This window comes from Alligator mississippiensis, chromosome 4 (genome assembly GCF_030867095.1).
Source record: "Alligator mississippiensis isolate rAllMis1 chromosome 4, rAllMis1, whole genome shotgun sequence".
Taxonomy (NCBI): Eukaryota; Metazoa; Chordata; order Crocodylia; family Alligatoridae; genus Alligator; species Alligator mississippiensis.
Genome location: NC_081827.1, coordinates 163,949,234 through 163,964,260, shown reverse-complemented (window position 1 = coordinate 163,964,260; position 15,027 = coordinate 163,949,234). Strand labels below are relative to the sequence as shown.

General features: G+C 43.8%; 1 protein-coding gene across 1 annotated transcript; it reads right to left on the bottom strand.

The window, feature by feature from the left end:
* Positions 1 to 1,616: 1,616 nt before the first annotated feature.
* On the bottom strand, positions 1,617 to 13,033 carry KRT24 (keratin 24). The gene is made up of 8 exons (XM_019500021.2): positions 11,514 to 13,033; positions 10,911 to 10,993; positions 9,910 to 10,066; positions 9,361 to 9,522; positions 9,136 to 9,261; positions 8,262 to 8,479; positions 3,477 to 3,529; positions 1,617 to 2,849 (listed from the first exon to the last, which is right to left on the bottom strand). The coding sequence occupies exons 1-8, from the start codon at positions 12,012 to 12,014 to the stop codon at positions 2,746 to 2,748; spliced, it is 1,404 nt and encodes a 467-aa protein (XP_019355566.1). The 5' UTR covers positions 12,015 to 13,033; the 3' UTR covers positions 1,617 to 2,745.
* Positions 13,034 to 15,027: the final 1,994 nt, after the last annotated feature.

The window sequence follows — 15,027 nt, the reverse complement described above, 5'->3', positions numbered from 1 at the left end:
ACCATGTTGAGATTGTTGGGTCAGATTGTCTTAAAATTCAGTGGCTGTTGTGATGCCAGCATATGAATCATCCTTAAAGGGTCCTGCATTCTAAGTTTTATCTCCTATTGTATGCCTTGAAAATTAACACCGGCATAACAGAATCTGCTTACATCGATCAGATTCAGTGGAAACCTCTATTCAGTCTTGTTGAGGAAATGAATTTGCAAGATTCACAACATCAAATTGTTAGATTGAGTAAAATTTTCAAAAACATTTAAATGGTTTTAGTATCTAAGTTGAATTAAAAAAAATAAAAATAATAAACCTAAGTCTGTTGAAAGTCAGTAGGATTGATGTCTCCAGGGACTAGATTTTCAAAGGAATTTAGGCATATAGATTCATAGATGTTAGGGTTGGAAGGGACCTCAATAGATCTTCGAGTCCGACCCCCTGCATAGGCAGGAAAGAGTGCTGGGTTTAGATGACCCCAGCTAGATGCCTATCTAACCTCCTCTTGAAGACCCCCAGGGTAGGGGAGAGCACCACCTCCCTTGGGAGCCCATTCCAGACTTTGGCCACTCGAACTGTGAAGAAGGTCTTCCTAATGTCTAGTCTAAATCCGTTCTCTGCTAGCTTATGGCCATTATTTCTTGTAACCCCCAGGGGCGCCTTGGTGAGTAAAGCCTCACCAATTCCCTTCTGTGCCCCCCATGATGAACCCATAGCCAGCCACAAGGTCGCCTCTCAACCTTCTCTTGCGGAGGCTGTAGAGGTCCAGGTGCCCCAGTCTCTCCTCATAGGGCTTGGCCTGCAAGCCCTTAACCATACGAGTGGCCCTTCTCTGGACCGTCTCCAGGTTATCCACATCCCTCTTGAAGTGCAGCGCCCAAAATTGCACGCAGTATTCCAACTGTGGTCTGATCAGCGCCCGATAGAGGGGAATTATCACCTCCTTGGTTCTGTTCGTCATGCATCTGCTGATACATGATAAAGCGCCATTAGCTTTTCTGATGGCTTCGTCACATTGACGACTCATGTTCATCTTGGAGTCCACTAGGACTCCAAGATCCCTTTCCACTTCCGTTCCACCAAGCAGGTCATTTCCTAGGCAGTAGGTATGCTGGACATTTTTCCTCCCTAGGTGCAGCACTTTGCATTTCTCTTTGTTGAATTGCAGTCTGTTGTTTCCTGCCCATATGTCCAACCTGTCCAGGTCTGCTTGTAGTTGTTCCCTGCCCTCCGGTGTGTCCACTTCTCCCCATAGTTGTGTCATCCGCAAACTTGGACAGAGTACACTTCACTCCCTCGTCCAAGTCGCTGATGAAGACATTGAAGACTATCGGTCCAAGGACCGAGCCCTGCAGGACCCCACTGCCCACACCTTTCCAGGTCGATACCGACCCATCCACTACGACTCTCTGGGTACGACCCTCTAGCCAATTCGCCACCCACTGGACCGTGCAGTCATCCAAGTCACAGCCTCTTAACTTGTTCACCAGTATGGTGTGGGATACCATATTGAAGGCCTTCCTTGAAGATGCAAACAGGCATCTAGTAGTATTTTTAAAAGTGCATAGATATATAAGTCCCAATGATATAAAATACAGCCTAGTCGCCGAAAAAAGTAACTGCTCTTGTTTATCTTTGTAAAAAATCACGAGAGTTTAATTTTCTCATATTAATATGTTATATTTTGTACAATAATAAATCAGATACAGGAGGTTAGCTGTGTTAGTCTAAAGTCAGGCAGAAGGCAGGATAGAGATGCACCTTATAGACTAACTGAATGAGCAACACACAAGCTGTGTGATAAGGGAGAGCTCACTTACGCATATGATGAAGCAAATCCTTGTTCATGAAAGCTTGTGCATCTCTGATTCAGTTAGTTCATGGGTATCAAACTCATCCCAGGCCATGGGCTAGATCTGAATTGCAGGGGCTCCTCCTGGGCTAGATCCCTGGGCACTGCAATGGGATCCTGTTCAGGTTGCAGTGTGGGGCCGGGGCTTTGGGCCAGGCAGCAGTGTGGGTCTGGGGGCAGGTTGTGGTGTGGGGCTGCATTCGGGCATCAGCATGGGTGCGGAGATCCGGAGGCTTGTGGCAGTGGCAGCCTGCAAGTGGGTGACAGCCCAGAGCTTGGGAGCTGCCACTGGTGGCCATGTCCATTGGGGTCCTGAGATCCCTTTCTGCAGCAAACAATGCCCCCCAACTTTCTAGTAGTTCACAGGACTACTAGCAAGCCAGATGAAATGGTTCTGCTTGCCAGACCAACCCCATAGGCCATATGTTTAACACACCTGAATTAGTCTATAAGGTGCATTTCTACTTTGCTTTCTGCTCAATCAGTTGCTTAGAGCTTTTGAGTATCATTAGTATAAGTTTCAGAGTTCAAAAATCAAAATTTGCTTAGATTTCACAGATGTTTGACAATCAGGAAAAGATTTTAAAAATTTAAAGATAATCAGAAAATGTAATGATAATTATTTGCATTAGTCCTGATTATCTTTAAATTTTGAAAATCAAATAACCATTTTTAACAAATTTATTGAAAAATGAACATCAAATAGAATGCACTTTCAGTATCTATGAAGTGTACACCTCAGCAAAGCAAGAACAAAAAGAAAATAAACTTTAACTACACCCCTCAGTTTTAAGGCATGAAACTATTAAACCACTTAAAATTCAGCATTTGTCCAGAAGTCTTCCTTGTTCTTCGCTCTGTCTTTTGGCATCTATAAAAGGTCCTCTGTTCCAGTTTGTTGTTTATTTAACTGGCTTTTCTTCAACTGATTTGACTTCAGATGAGACTATTTTGCCATCCACCAACTCTTCAACAATTGTCTTAATCACTTGAGTTTTATATGGTTCTAAAAATAAAATATTGACAGTAATCTCCATCAAGATATTAAAAGAAAAAGTCACATAGAGTAAAAATTCTGATCCTATAAAATAAATATAGGATGTGTTAAGTCTTATGACACTGTAAACTTTCCTGGGAAATGCTTTATATGTTTAAGAACTTCAGCTGTATTTTTGGCTGCTCTATGGGTGTTTGCAAAGTTACTTACCAACATGAAAAAGGTGTCAAAACACTAACCCCAATAGCAGTATTGATGAAAATCTGCCATTTTATTTATTCTGAATTATGAATTCTTTTCCAGTATCTTAACTCAGTCCTTTGGAATTCTGAATGTCTCCTTTGGACCTAAATGGGATTTGAAGGTGCTTGTATCTCACCAGGATCTTTCAGAATTTTGTTGTGGTTGAATGCTAACACAGTATAAGGAACAAAGTCCTGATTCAGTGTCCCTTGAGGTTAATAAGAATTTTTGGTCCTTAACCAGTTTGTATGGTTATAAAAAAAAATCTTTTGTTACCATGAGCTCAAAATTTGTTTACAGCATGGGGAAATTGATTGATTTTACAATGTGCATTATTACATCTATGTAATACCAGCTTACACTAGAAGAAAAAGAAGGAATGTATATAATTACCTTTGATTTGAACTCTTGATTCTTGGGGTCCATAACCTCCAGATCCAAAACCACTGTTAAAAATAATCAATACTCATTAGTTACAGTACTGCTAGAATTCTAGGAGATCAAAATCCTGGTTTCAAAACTAAATTTGTTGTCTCTTTCTGGAAACAGCATGGCAGGTGACAATGTCTATTTTGTAATCATTAGAACTACTAGTACACTTTGAGAGCTGTTGGATAGTTTTTTTGTGCTATGTAAAAAAGTAAATAATGGATTTCACCAAAATGTGTTTAATGAGAACAAACAAGCAATTGTTTATATTATGATGGTGTGTTTTATTGTGTTATGCATATCAAATTTTTAGCTGGCTTCTTATTGTTAACTGGTAAAAATTAATACTTTTATGATAAATTCCTTTTTAGTGTGGCCATTTTCAAATATTTGAAGCTGCACATTAAATAAAGTTCTATAACATTTGCAGATGCTGAGACAGAACAAGGAATTGATCCAGTATTTTAAATTCACTTACACTGTTTAGAAATGTATGAAAAGGCTGAGTTCTATATTTGTTGCATTAGTGCCTTAGATCACACAACAGAGCATTGCAAATATTTTTATTTCTTAAGATCATTTAAGGAAAAAAAAAAAAAAAATGTGCAACGGGAAAGAAATAATCTTTTAGTAGATATTATTTTGACACGCAAGGCCCAGAATTTTTAAATGTTCATTGACCTTAGTTCAAATTGAAATCAGTGGGAATTGAGGGAATTATTATTCATATTCTTGGAAGATCGGGTTTCTGGTGCTGGTAGGGTAAAAACCCCCTCTCCTTTTAGAAACTAAAAGGGTCGTATTTTAACAGTGGGCTCAGGTCTTCAAAGTGCTCCTCAGTGTTGCAAGTTATTGAAAGCCTCCCACTTCCATGGATGTTGTTGGGAATTATAGTTTTTTAGCACTGTAAGAACGTGTCTACACGAGATGCTTTACTGTTCAGTAGACTAATCTACACAGTAAAGCGTCACCGTCTACACATGCACACCATTTACTGTGCAGTAAATTAGTCTACTGTGCAGTGAGCTATTACTTGTAAATACAGGTAGTAAACTAACTGCACAGTAGATACTGTGCAGTAGCACATGTGTAGATGCTGACTGGGAACAAATGTATTCCCCGTCATCCCCAATACTAGGGGCCACAGAAGACAGGGAACTCCTCTGGTCCTGGTGCTACTCAGCTCTTGGCTCCTCACAGGAGCTGGGAGCCGAGCAGCGCCAGGATGGGATAGCTCTCTGCCCCCCACCTATTTCAGTGCTGCTTAGCTTCTGGCTTGAGCCAAGCAGCATTGGGACTAGGGAGCTGTGTGCTTCTCTGCACATCCAGGGGCTGGCTGGGAGCTGTCCTGCTTCTGGTGGAGAGCCATGCACCATCAGGCTGGACTGGATCCATGCCACCAGATGGGGCTCCCAGCAGTGCAGCCAGGAGCCGTGGGAGTTGCATGTGATTGTACCAGACCAGGCCAGGTGAGCTCTGTGACTCTACTTGCAGCTCCCGGCTACAGTGCTGGGAGTCCCAAGTGAAGGCACAAAGTCAGCCTTGCCTGATTGCACAGTTACCTGTGGTTCCTGGCACTTCAGCCAGGGGACTCTGTCTGCGCTGGCCATGAATGCCCCAAGAGCCCACCACCTGCTGCTGCTGCTGCCAGTGGCGGGGGCTGTATGCCATGGGGGGTGTGCGGGGGGACCCACACACACACTTCACCATACCCACATCCCCTCATTCCCCCCACACGCACACATCACCCTCACTGCTGGCATCAGCAGTAGCAGCAGATGGCAGGCCCTTGGGGCTGCTCAAGGTCTGTGGCAGGCAGAGCCTCTCAGCTGTAGTGCCAAGAGCTGTGGGGAGCCATGAACCATCAGGCTAGACTTGCTCAATACCTTCATGTCGGACTCCTGGCACTCCAGCTGGGAACCACATGTGGAGGCACAGAGCCTGCCTTGCCTGGCCTAAATGCATGTGGCTCCTGGCTGCAGTGCTGGGAGCTGCACATGGTGGGATGGAGCTGGACTTACCCAGCCTGGCTTGATGGGGCTCCCAGCCCTGCAGGTGGGAGCTGTGCACCATCTGGTGGCACAGAGCCAGCCTGGCCTGGCTTGATTACACAAGGCTCCCCACTGGAGTGCCAGGAGCAGCATACTTTTGGCCTGGACTGGTTCCATGCCTCCACATGGGGCTCCCAGCATTCCAGTGGGGAGCCGCACATGGAGGCACAGAAATGGCTTAGCCCAATGGCGTGTGGCTTCTGGATATAGTGCTGGGATCCCCATGTGGTGGCACAGAGCTAGCCTGCCAATGCCCAATGGTGTGTGGCTCCTAGATGTAGTGCTGGGATCTGCATGTAGTAGCATGGAACTGGCCTGACCTGATCATGTGTGGGTCCTGCAGCTCCTGCAGTGCCAGGAGTTGTGGGGAGCATCACGCAATTGGGCAGGGCCAGCTCTGTGCCGCCACGTAGGTTTCCCGGCACTCTAGCTGGGAGCCACAGGTGGAGACACAGAGATGCCCTGGACCAATGGCATGCTGTTCCTGCAGTCCCTGGGTAGAGTCCCACGAGCTGCATGTGTGGCACAGAGAGGGGCGATCACCCACTGCTCCCCCACTTTCCCCCAGCTTTCTCCAAACAGGAGTCTCTGGGGCCTTTACCTTAAGTTTGACTCTCACAGGGAAGGAGGGCTGGGAAACAACCACAGGGTCACCAGGTAGAAGCCTCTGCTTGGCAGAAGCTTTGTCTCCGGCATTCCCTACCTTGGGGCTGGGGCAGGGCAGGTTAGGCCAGGCTCGGACGGGGGTTAGTTGCTTAGCAGCCAGAGCCAGAGCTGCTGCTGCAGCCCGCACGTCCTGCAGTTGGCACCTCTGAAAGCCTGCACCTCCCACTGGCTTTCAGAGGGGCAGCTGTGGGCCAGTAATAATTGTCTTTTGGAGGGGCTCCATGGGCCAGATAGAATGGCTAGATGGGCCAAATCTGGCCCACAAGCCATATGTTGCCTGCCCTTGCTGTATAGCAGGGGTGGGCAAAATCGGCCTGTGGGACAGATTTGGCCCATGGAGAGGCTTTGTCCGGCTCACGGCTGGTCCCTTGGTCCCACCTGGCCCAGGCGCCACCCAGGTGTGGCATGTCCTGCTGCCCCCTGGGGAGCAGCAGGGCTGGGGTGGCTCTGCAGCTGGACTGCCTTTCTAGGCAGCCTAGGCAGTGGTGGCTCCTTTCGGCTGCCACCGCTGCCGGCCCCAGCCCCATGGTACCAGCGGGGACCCACACACACAGCCCTGACACAGCATGCCCTGCGCCTGCTCTGGACTCACCTGCCCAGGCTCAGCAGTGGTAGCTGCCTGGCAGAAACTGTTGTTTGGCACGAGGGAAATGCAGCCTCTTCCCCTTGCCGCTGCGAGGCAGGTCTTGGTACAGCTGCCTGGATCCTGCACCATGCCAGGCTGCCCTGCGTCACCACTGCCCAGGTTGCCTTGTAGCTGCTGTGCACTGTCACTGCTGCTGCACTGGATAGCCTAGAGGCGGTGGTGACAGCAGGGCAGCCCAGCACAGTGTGGGCTTTGGGCAGCTGCACCAAGAACTGCCCGGCAGTGGTGAGGGGGAGGGGCCATTTTTCCTCTGTGCCGAGCAATAGTTTCTGCCCACTGCCGCTGCTGCTGCTGAGCCTGGACAGGCGAGTCCAGAGCAGGTGTGAAGCACACCAGGTCAGAGCTATGCACATGGGTCCCCACTGGTACCATCGGTACCGGTGGGATGGGGCTGTATGCTGTTGGCAGGTTCCAAGCTGTTGTGGGGTGGGGGTGGGGATGAATGTTGACTGGCTCACAGGGGCATGTGTGGGGGGCTCCCATGCACACCCCACCATACACTCAAAACCTCCCCCACAAACCACACCCTTCCCAACACACAAATCACACACCCCACAAACAATGCACCCACTCACACCCCCCACAAATTCCACACCCCTCACACACACCTGTGTGCCTCTGGGGGGAGCCCCACTCACTGCCACACACACACCCCACAATACCCCCCCCACACAAACACTCCATACCTACCCACACAAACCTCCCATACCCACACACCTACCCACATCCACACATACTCCCACATGCAACATACACGCACATCCACACATACACACAACCACAGCCCCCCACAAACCCCATACCCCCTACCCCTTCACACCTCCTACAATATACAAGAGTAAGACTTCATTTTGAGCTAGTATGCAATCACCTCTATATACACAATGCAAACACACACAAAATCAGGGCAAAACTATTTCTAAAAAATAAAATTTAAATATGTTATTGTGGAGGTTTGATTTTTAGGTTTTTGATTTTTTCCGGTTTCAATATGGCAAACCCCCTTCCCAAAAGGAGTTATTCCAGGGGCAAGAGGAGGGACTTCTGATGGCAAAGGTCAGAGGTTAGGGGGTAGGATTTCTGGTCCCAAGATGGTCACCAGGGAGCAGGGTGCTTGTCAAGATCCAGGGCCAGGGCCAGGGCCAGGGCCACTCTTACGGCCCTCGACAGCACACCAAAACTCGTTAAGGGGCCCTCCAACCAAAGTAATTGCCTGCCCCTGCTCTATAGCATTAATAGCACATGTAGATGCACCCTAATGGACTGGTTAGCACGTTACAAGATTTCTCTTTATAGGAACAAAACTTGTAATAAAAGGTATGGTAATATTTATTATTTATGGTGCTCCACTTTTCAAGATGCATTCATATAATTTTGTTTGCTTACCCTCCTTCTCCATCTAGCAGGCGCCTGTAGGTTTCAATCTCCATCTCTAAACGTATTTTGATGCCCAGGAGCTGTTCATATTCAGCATTCTGACACTCCATTTCAGACCTGATCTGCTGTAACTGTTCCTCCAGATTGCTAATATGCAGCTGTCTTTGTGAAAGCTGAGCACTGTAATTTTCTTCAGTTCTTGCCAGGGTGCCTTCAAGGGAGCATTTCTATTAGTGAATAAAAATGACATGTTATTGATGAAGGTTAAATGCTCCACTGAGTATCAAATGAAGGTTAAAGTTAGTTAAGCCCAAGATGTAGAATAAATGTTTTCATCTAGTTATGACACTTAATCAGATTCCAAAATACATTATCTTGACTATTAGTTTACAAATGTTTCTTCATAGTTTTCTCTTCTTTCTTATCTCACTTTATTCCCTATATGCTTTTCCCATTTGATTGATATGCACTGTGCCAGAAAAATTTTACTGACATAAATTAAAGTTGCAGGCAAGGAATGAGGGTGGCAAGGAATGAGGGTGGCATCTTGTAACATAATGTCTCCTTTGAGTTGGTTGATATCAATTTTATGAATTATTTTGGACAGTGTTTGAAATAAATTAGTTTATTTTAATTTCCATACACTCAGAGCCATTATTTCCCATTTTTACAGGCATTAGTACTTCATTTAGGAGTTAAGTTTGCCTGGGGGGGGGTGTTAAATACAGTTGAATTATGAAAACAGAAGTTATTATATTTTAAATGCAAGACGTCTTTATTTAATAAAGCACTAATCAGCAAAGCCGTTTTGTGCATTATAACAGTTTTTTATAAAAATAAAAATGTCATGCACCTGCTTCCTGAAATGACACCTGTTACAAACCTGGGCCATAACTGTTTGTAGCTCAATCTCCAATCCTTGGATAGTGCGTTTCATTTCGGTTAACTCATTCGTGGCTGAGCTTACTGCCCCAGCATCATCATAGATCTGTTTCTGCAGTGGTTGACTCTGGAAAATTCATAAACAATATAGTGAATACAGTGTGATACAACAAATCCTTGGGTTTGAATATGCAATAAGAAGATTTGACATCTTTCACATTTTTACCATTTTATTAAACTGGTCTTCAGCCTCTCTACGATTTTGTTCAGCCAGGGATTCGTACTGTGCTCTCATGTCATTCAGAAGTTTAGTCAGATCAATTCCTGGAGCAGCATTAATTTCTACATTCACATCACCTGTGGAAGTACTTTTCAGGGATTTCATTTCCTGGTTAAAGAATAGTCAAGTATAATTAATTAATTGATTAATTAATTCTGATTTTTAAATTGACTACAATTAAAGAAGAAACAGGGAGAAATTAAACCACTTTACATTATTTATTGTTTTGACAATGGTTCATAAAACTAGTCAAATTTTAAATAATTTGCTTCTTTTAGACAAAAGATGCTGGAAGGTCTTAAACCTTAATTTACTGATTGCTACTATAACTATGTCAAGCGCTATTACATAACAATGCAAGCATCCCTATCTAGAGGTTACATTACTGTAATGACCTGATCCAAATCCCATCAAAGTCAATAGAAAGACTCCATATCAACATAAGTGAGAGTTGGACTGCAATTGGTATTTGCATAAGGAAAGCAAAGCTTTTACCTCCTCATGGCTCTTCTTAAGATACACCAGCTCCTCAGTCAGGCTTTCAAGCTGTGCTTCCAGGTTGGATTTAGCAATAGTCAGGTCATCTAGGACTCTCCGCAAACCATTGCTATCAGCTTCAACACTTCGATGCAGGAACAGCTCATTTTCATACCTTAAAAATATTAAGAATATGAGAAAACAAAGAAGGGGAGAAAAAGGAAGAAAAGGCATTTTCCAGGCAAGAAAAACATAATGTGAAAGTGTTTTAATTATTTCAACGCTAGTGTATATGTTTCAGTAGAGAAGGTATGAAAATAATCCATTTGTTATTTATTGTACAGAATATGATTTTATCTTTCTACTATCCAACTGTCCATCAGGAATAGTGGTGGGGGTATGGAGTGCCACCACCATCTCCTGGGGGGGAGGGGGGGGGGAGCTTGCCCCGCCATCCCCTCTGTCTCCCTTGGCAAGCACCCCGTGCTGCTGCCACTTGCAGGGAACAGGTCCAGGTTGGGGGGAAGCTGAAGCCAGCAGTGCTGGCCTCACCCCCCCCACTCCATTGCTGCAACCTGCAGGGAGCAGGGCTGGGGGCAGGGGGCAAGGCCAGTGTTGCTGGCCCCCCTCCTTCCCCCACTCTGCCGTGCTGCTGCTGTCTCCTGTCCAGAATACTCTCGGAGCACGCTGATTGGTTGTTTGGGACAGACAGACTAAGGCTTTTATAATATTAAAATAATTTTTTGTGGTTGGCAAAAGTTACCAACGTTTTTTAAATGAGAATATAACTATAGTGAAAATTATAGTTGTATATGTGGCTTTAATGTTGTACTCTTGATTCTGGGGACAGTTCTTCAGATTTTTTTTGTCAAGCCAAAAAAATTATAGAGAAAGTGCTTTGAACACCATATGGTGCCTTTAGCAGAAATCACTGTGGAATTCTTAAGCACAGAGGCAACAATATGGCCTGAAGTTGTTACTAAGCCATCATTACCAAAAATGTTTGCTATTTAACTTACTTCAGTCTGAAGTCTTCAGCAGCAAGCTGGGAATTATCAATCTGTAAGACTATGCTGGCATTGCCAATAGTTGCAGATATGATCTAGATAGAAAGGTTTGTAGAGAATGAGACAATACGTGCATGAAAACTATGCAAAATATCCTTTTTAGTTAATTTTGAGACAAAACTGGGCAAATTCAGGGTCTAAAATTATTGTTTGTATATTGCATGAGCATAAAGGAAGATATGATTTCTTCTTTAAATGAAATATTTCATTGCTAGTTTAACAAATGATTTTTCATATGCAGACATTAAGAATCAGAACATGCCCAACTGTAGAGCAGAAACTATTATGATTATCTTAATTTAAATTGCATAACATGATTATACCTCATAAACAGGGCATATGCATGTGTATAAATCAGTTGGTAGATTAATACATGTAAAAGTGAAATGTTTTAAGTATTCTTTAAAGAAAATAGCAAACATTCACATACGTTGAGTAAAATTCTTCACTTAATAATAACAACATATACTCTGTTTGTTATGAGTTACAACTTAACATGATGTAGTATAAGTGTGTAAAGTTCATAACATTGAAAATGATAGAAATTATGATTACCTGGTTCCTAAGATCTTCAATTATTTGGTAATATTTACTGTAATCACGGGTTAATTCAGCAGCAGCAGGACCATGTTTCTCATACCACTGATGGATTTTGTATTCAAGATCAGCATTTGCCTCTTCCAGAGCATGCACCTTATCAAGGTAGTTAGCTAAGCGATCATTAAGATTCTGCATGGTTTCTTTTTCACCACCAGAAAGAAGGTTGCTATCAGGTCCACCAAAGCCAGTACCCAAGCCCCCAAATGAACTACTACACAATGTACCTCCATAGCTTCCTCCAGCTGAGATGCTACCGAAACCACCACCATAGCCACCACTGAAGCCACCACCTGCTCCCCTGGTTAAGCCAGTGATGAATCCTGGATGAGAGCCCCCACCAAAACCACATACACTACCAATATGAAAGCTTCCTCCTATGCCAGTCATTTTAACTGATCCTCCACCACCAGCAGGAGAGGAAATCCACCTGGATCCACTAGAAAGCCAAACAGACATAGTACCAGCCACAGACAATGCTGCAAGTCACCAAAATTTAGCACTGGAAACCCAGTACTGAGAATGCTCCAAAGCCAAGCAGTTTCCTTTGCCTTTTTATATAAAATTATTAGGGTGTTTCCTTCTAAGTTCCTCCTACCTGTGGCAAAATGTTTTTACCAGCTCAGCATAATCGTAGCCATAATTGGATAATTTTTCCTAATTAGCATCGAACTTAGCCATGTCCATTTGTGTAGAGAGGTTGGTGCCTGAGGATGTTTGTTATGCCAAGAATAGAGCAGGGTGGAACAAAGTTAAAGTTACATTACTACATTTTAATCTTAAATGAGTAAGTCTTTTTCTTCTTCCAGACCTCAGGCTTAACTCTCATGAAATCAAAGAAGATTGAGCAAATTTTAAGGTGATGTATATTGTTCTCCTTACAAAACTAAACTTTGTCTCAAATACAGTAATAAAAAAGTTTTTGTGCTTATATTATTGCTTCATTTGCATGCACAATTTCCCTTCTTGATTGTTGTTCAGATATGATTATATTTGTTGCTTCATAACCATTCTAAATACAGATTGCCTCACAACTTTAAGTCAATTTAGGGGCCAATTAAAGGCCATATATAGTTTTTCAAGTGTGCCTTTATTAATAAACATAACATCCTCACCATGTAATTAGTGATTTTAATTTTAGAATGCCTTCTTGCAACATCTTTAGCTGTATCAATATTCTTAAAAAGCATTAATGTATACATTCATGTGAAGGAGAGCAAAGGTTGGAGACTGTTTGTCCTGCAAGGAAACCAGTTCTTCCCGGACTTGCATCAGGAAGCTGGGAGGTGGCAGGGAGGAAGAGGCTGTTCTGGAGTGAGTGCCAGTTCCAGATGAGCTGATGGAGCTCAGCATGAAGAAGCCCTGAGCCAGAGAGAGACGTTGGGAAACTCAGAGACATGGCGAATGCCTAGGGGGCGGGGCGAAGTGGAAAAAAAAACCCAACACACCGGAGCTGGGGAAAGGAGGGTGTGAGGAGGCATGCCCTGGAGGGGAAAAGAATGGTGTGGAGGAGAACACTGAAGGCAGGCAAGGACAGCCAGGAAGCAGGCTTCTGAAGAGTCCCTGGGAGCAGGGGGACAAAACTGACAAGAGCCTAAGGGCTGCATCTGCGACTAGAGACCAGGAGAAGCACCCAGGTTGAGTAAGAAACACACCAGAGGCTAGCCAGGAAGAGTGGCAGGCAGGTGTCAACGAGTGGGAACTGAACAATGAATAGCAGCTTTGTTTTAAGTATAAGAAAAGCCACAGGTAGCCACCTTTGGGAACTTGCTCCACCAGCTCTAGCCCCTCCTAATGCACCAGAACAGAGGCATCCACCTGGCCCTCTCCACTGACAGTCGCCTGGCTATGCCCCCTCCACTCGAGCAAGGAGTTTGGAAAAGCCTCAGACTTCAGTCCTTTCCCTTTGGCAGTGGCTGGCAGGCTGGGAGATATGCTCCAGCACCCCTCCTCCCCTGGCTTCTGGCCTGAGCCACTGCAGGCATGTGGCTACATTTCCTGAATCAAAAGTGAATGTTTGTTTACCTACTTCTCAGTTTACTATCTGCTTCTCAGTTTAGACTAACCTGCAAAGACTGAATTGATTCAGCCTTGGGCTTTTATGTGTTTGTACTTAGCCCATGTGCTTCAGTGGACTAAATAAATCTACCATAGGATAGTACTGCCCAACACAGGTACTATTCTACAGTGGAGTTACTTTGCTGCAGAATAATATTTGTGTTGAGCAGTATGGCAGAATTAATTAGTTTACTCCAGCCTAACAGCACGGTTTATGTAGACAGAGAAGCTTTACTGCAAAGCTAATTAGGTAACCCCCCAGTAAGTATTTCATAAAGATGCACCCATAGTTGAAGGTTTTGTAGGGGTTAGTGCTGAGAGAAATGTATATGTTATTTGAAAATTAGGTCTTTATATCGAAAAACTGCAGAAAATGAATTATTGAAATCTGGAGAACACTTAGGAGAATAGTTTTAGGTATCTCTACACATTTGTAATTCATATTCTAATGATGGCAGTAGGATGCATAGGGGAAATTTTGCTATCCAGAGTTAATTTAATACCCCACGATAAGAAGATAATAATATAATGCATGTTCATTCATTCTTTAACTGGGAAGAAGATTTTCACCACTTTTTCCTCTGTCAATATGTGAATTATTATGAAAATTATAATTAAAATATTATAAAATTATAAAACAAGCCTCTTTGAAACCAACAAAATATAATAATTTGTCTTTTTTACCATATAAAACAAACACCAGTCATCTCATGCCTCTTTTTTAGAATAATACCACTAAATTTTATATGAAAGATCTCAGTCTAAATTTAGGGAAGTCCTAACAATATCCAGTTCTTTGAACTGCAGGAGGGTAAAGACTTTTCCATTAGATGCAGATATCAGCCAGTTGGATACCTGAGAGAGAAGATGAAAAATAGCTTACAGCTGTGTGATATTTAAGCCATACTTAAGCTCCTTCCCACATTTCTCCTTAAAAATAAGCATTCATTTCTTGGGTACAAGGCAGAGGCAGCTTCAAGATTCTGATTAGATCCTGTTTTATGCTTAGTTTACTCCATGCTATCATGAAGACAAAACATCCATCACTGTGGTGTGTGTAGCTGAAGAAGAAAGAACAGAATGGTCCTACCTTATTTTTATTAAGTTTGTGCAAGATCTGGAAGAAGTTTCAATCCTTGTTCTCAGAGCAGATGGGGATTACTTTCTCCATGGAATACATTTCCAAAGTGGGGAATGGGTAGGGCAGAATTGGCAGAACTTGCTGGGAGAGAATAAGGCTAGATACCCAATGTGTGGTGTTCCTTGTGTAATTCGTCTCTACCTCAGGTTATAGATTCATAGATTGTTAGGGGCTGGAAGAGACCTTGCAGATCATCAGGTCTGGCCCCCCTGCTCTAGGCAGGAAGACAACTGGGGTCAAGTGACCCCAGCAAGGTTACTGTCCAGTCTTCTC

Bases quoted from the DNA above. Each gene is read 5' to 3' on its own strand.
- KRT24 (XM_019500021.2), bottom strand. From the start codon at position 12,014: ATGTCTGTTTGGCTTTCTAGTGGATCCAGGTGGATTTCCTCTCCTGCT. The intron at 10,994-11,513 runs GTAATCATAATT...CTTTCTATCTAG, and splicing joins TTGAAGATCTTAGGAACCAG to ATCATATCTGCAACTATTGG. The intron at 8,480-9,135 runs GTTTGTAACAGG...ATTCACTAATAG, and splicing joins TACAAACAGTTATGGCCCAG to AAATGCTCCCTTGAAGGCAC.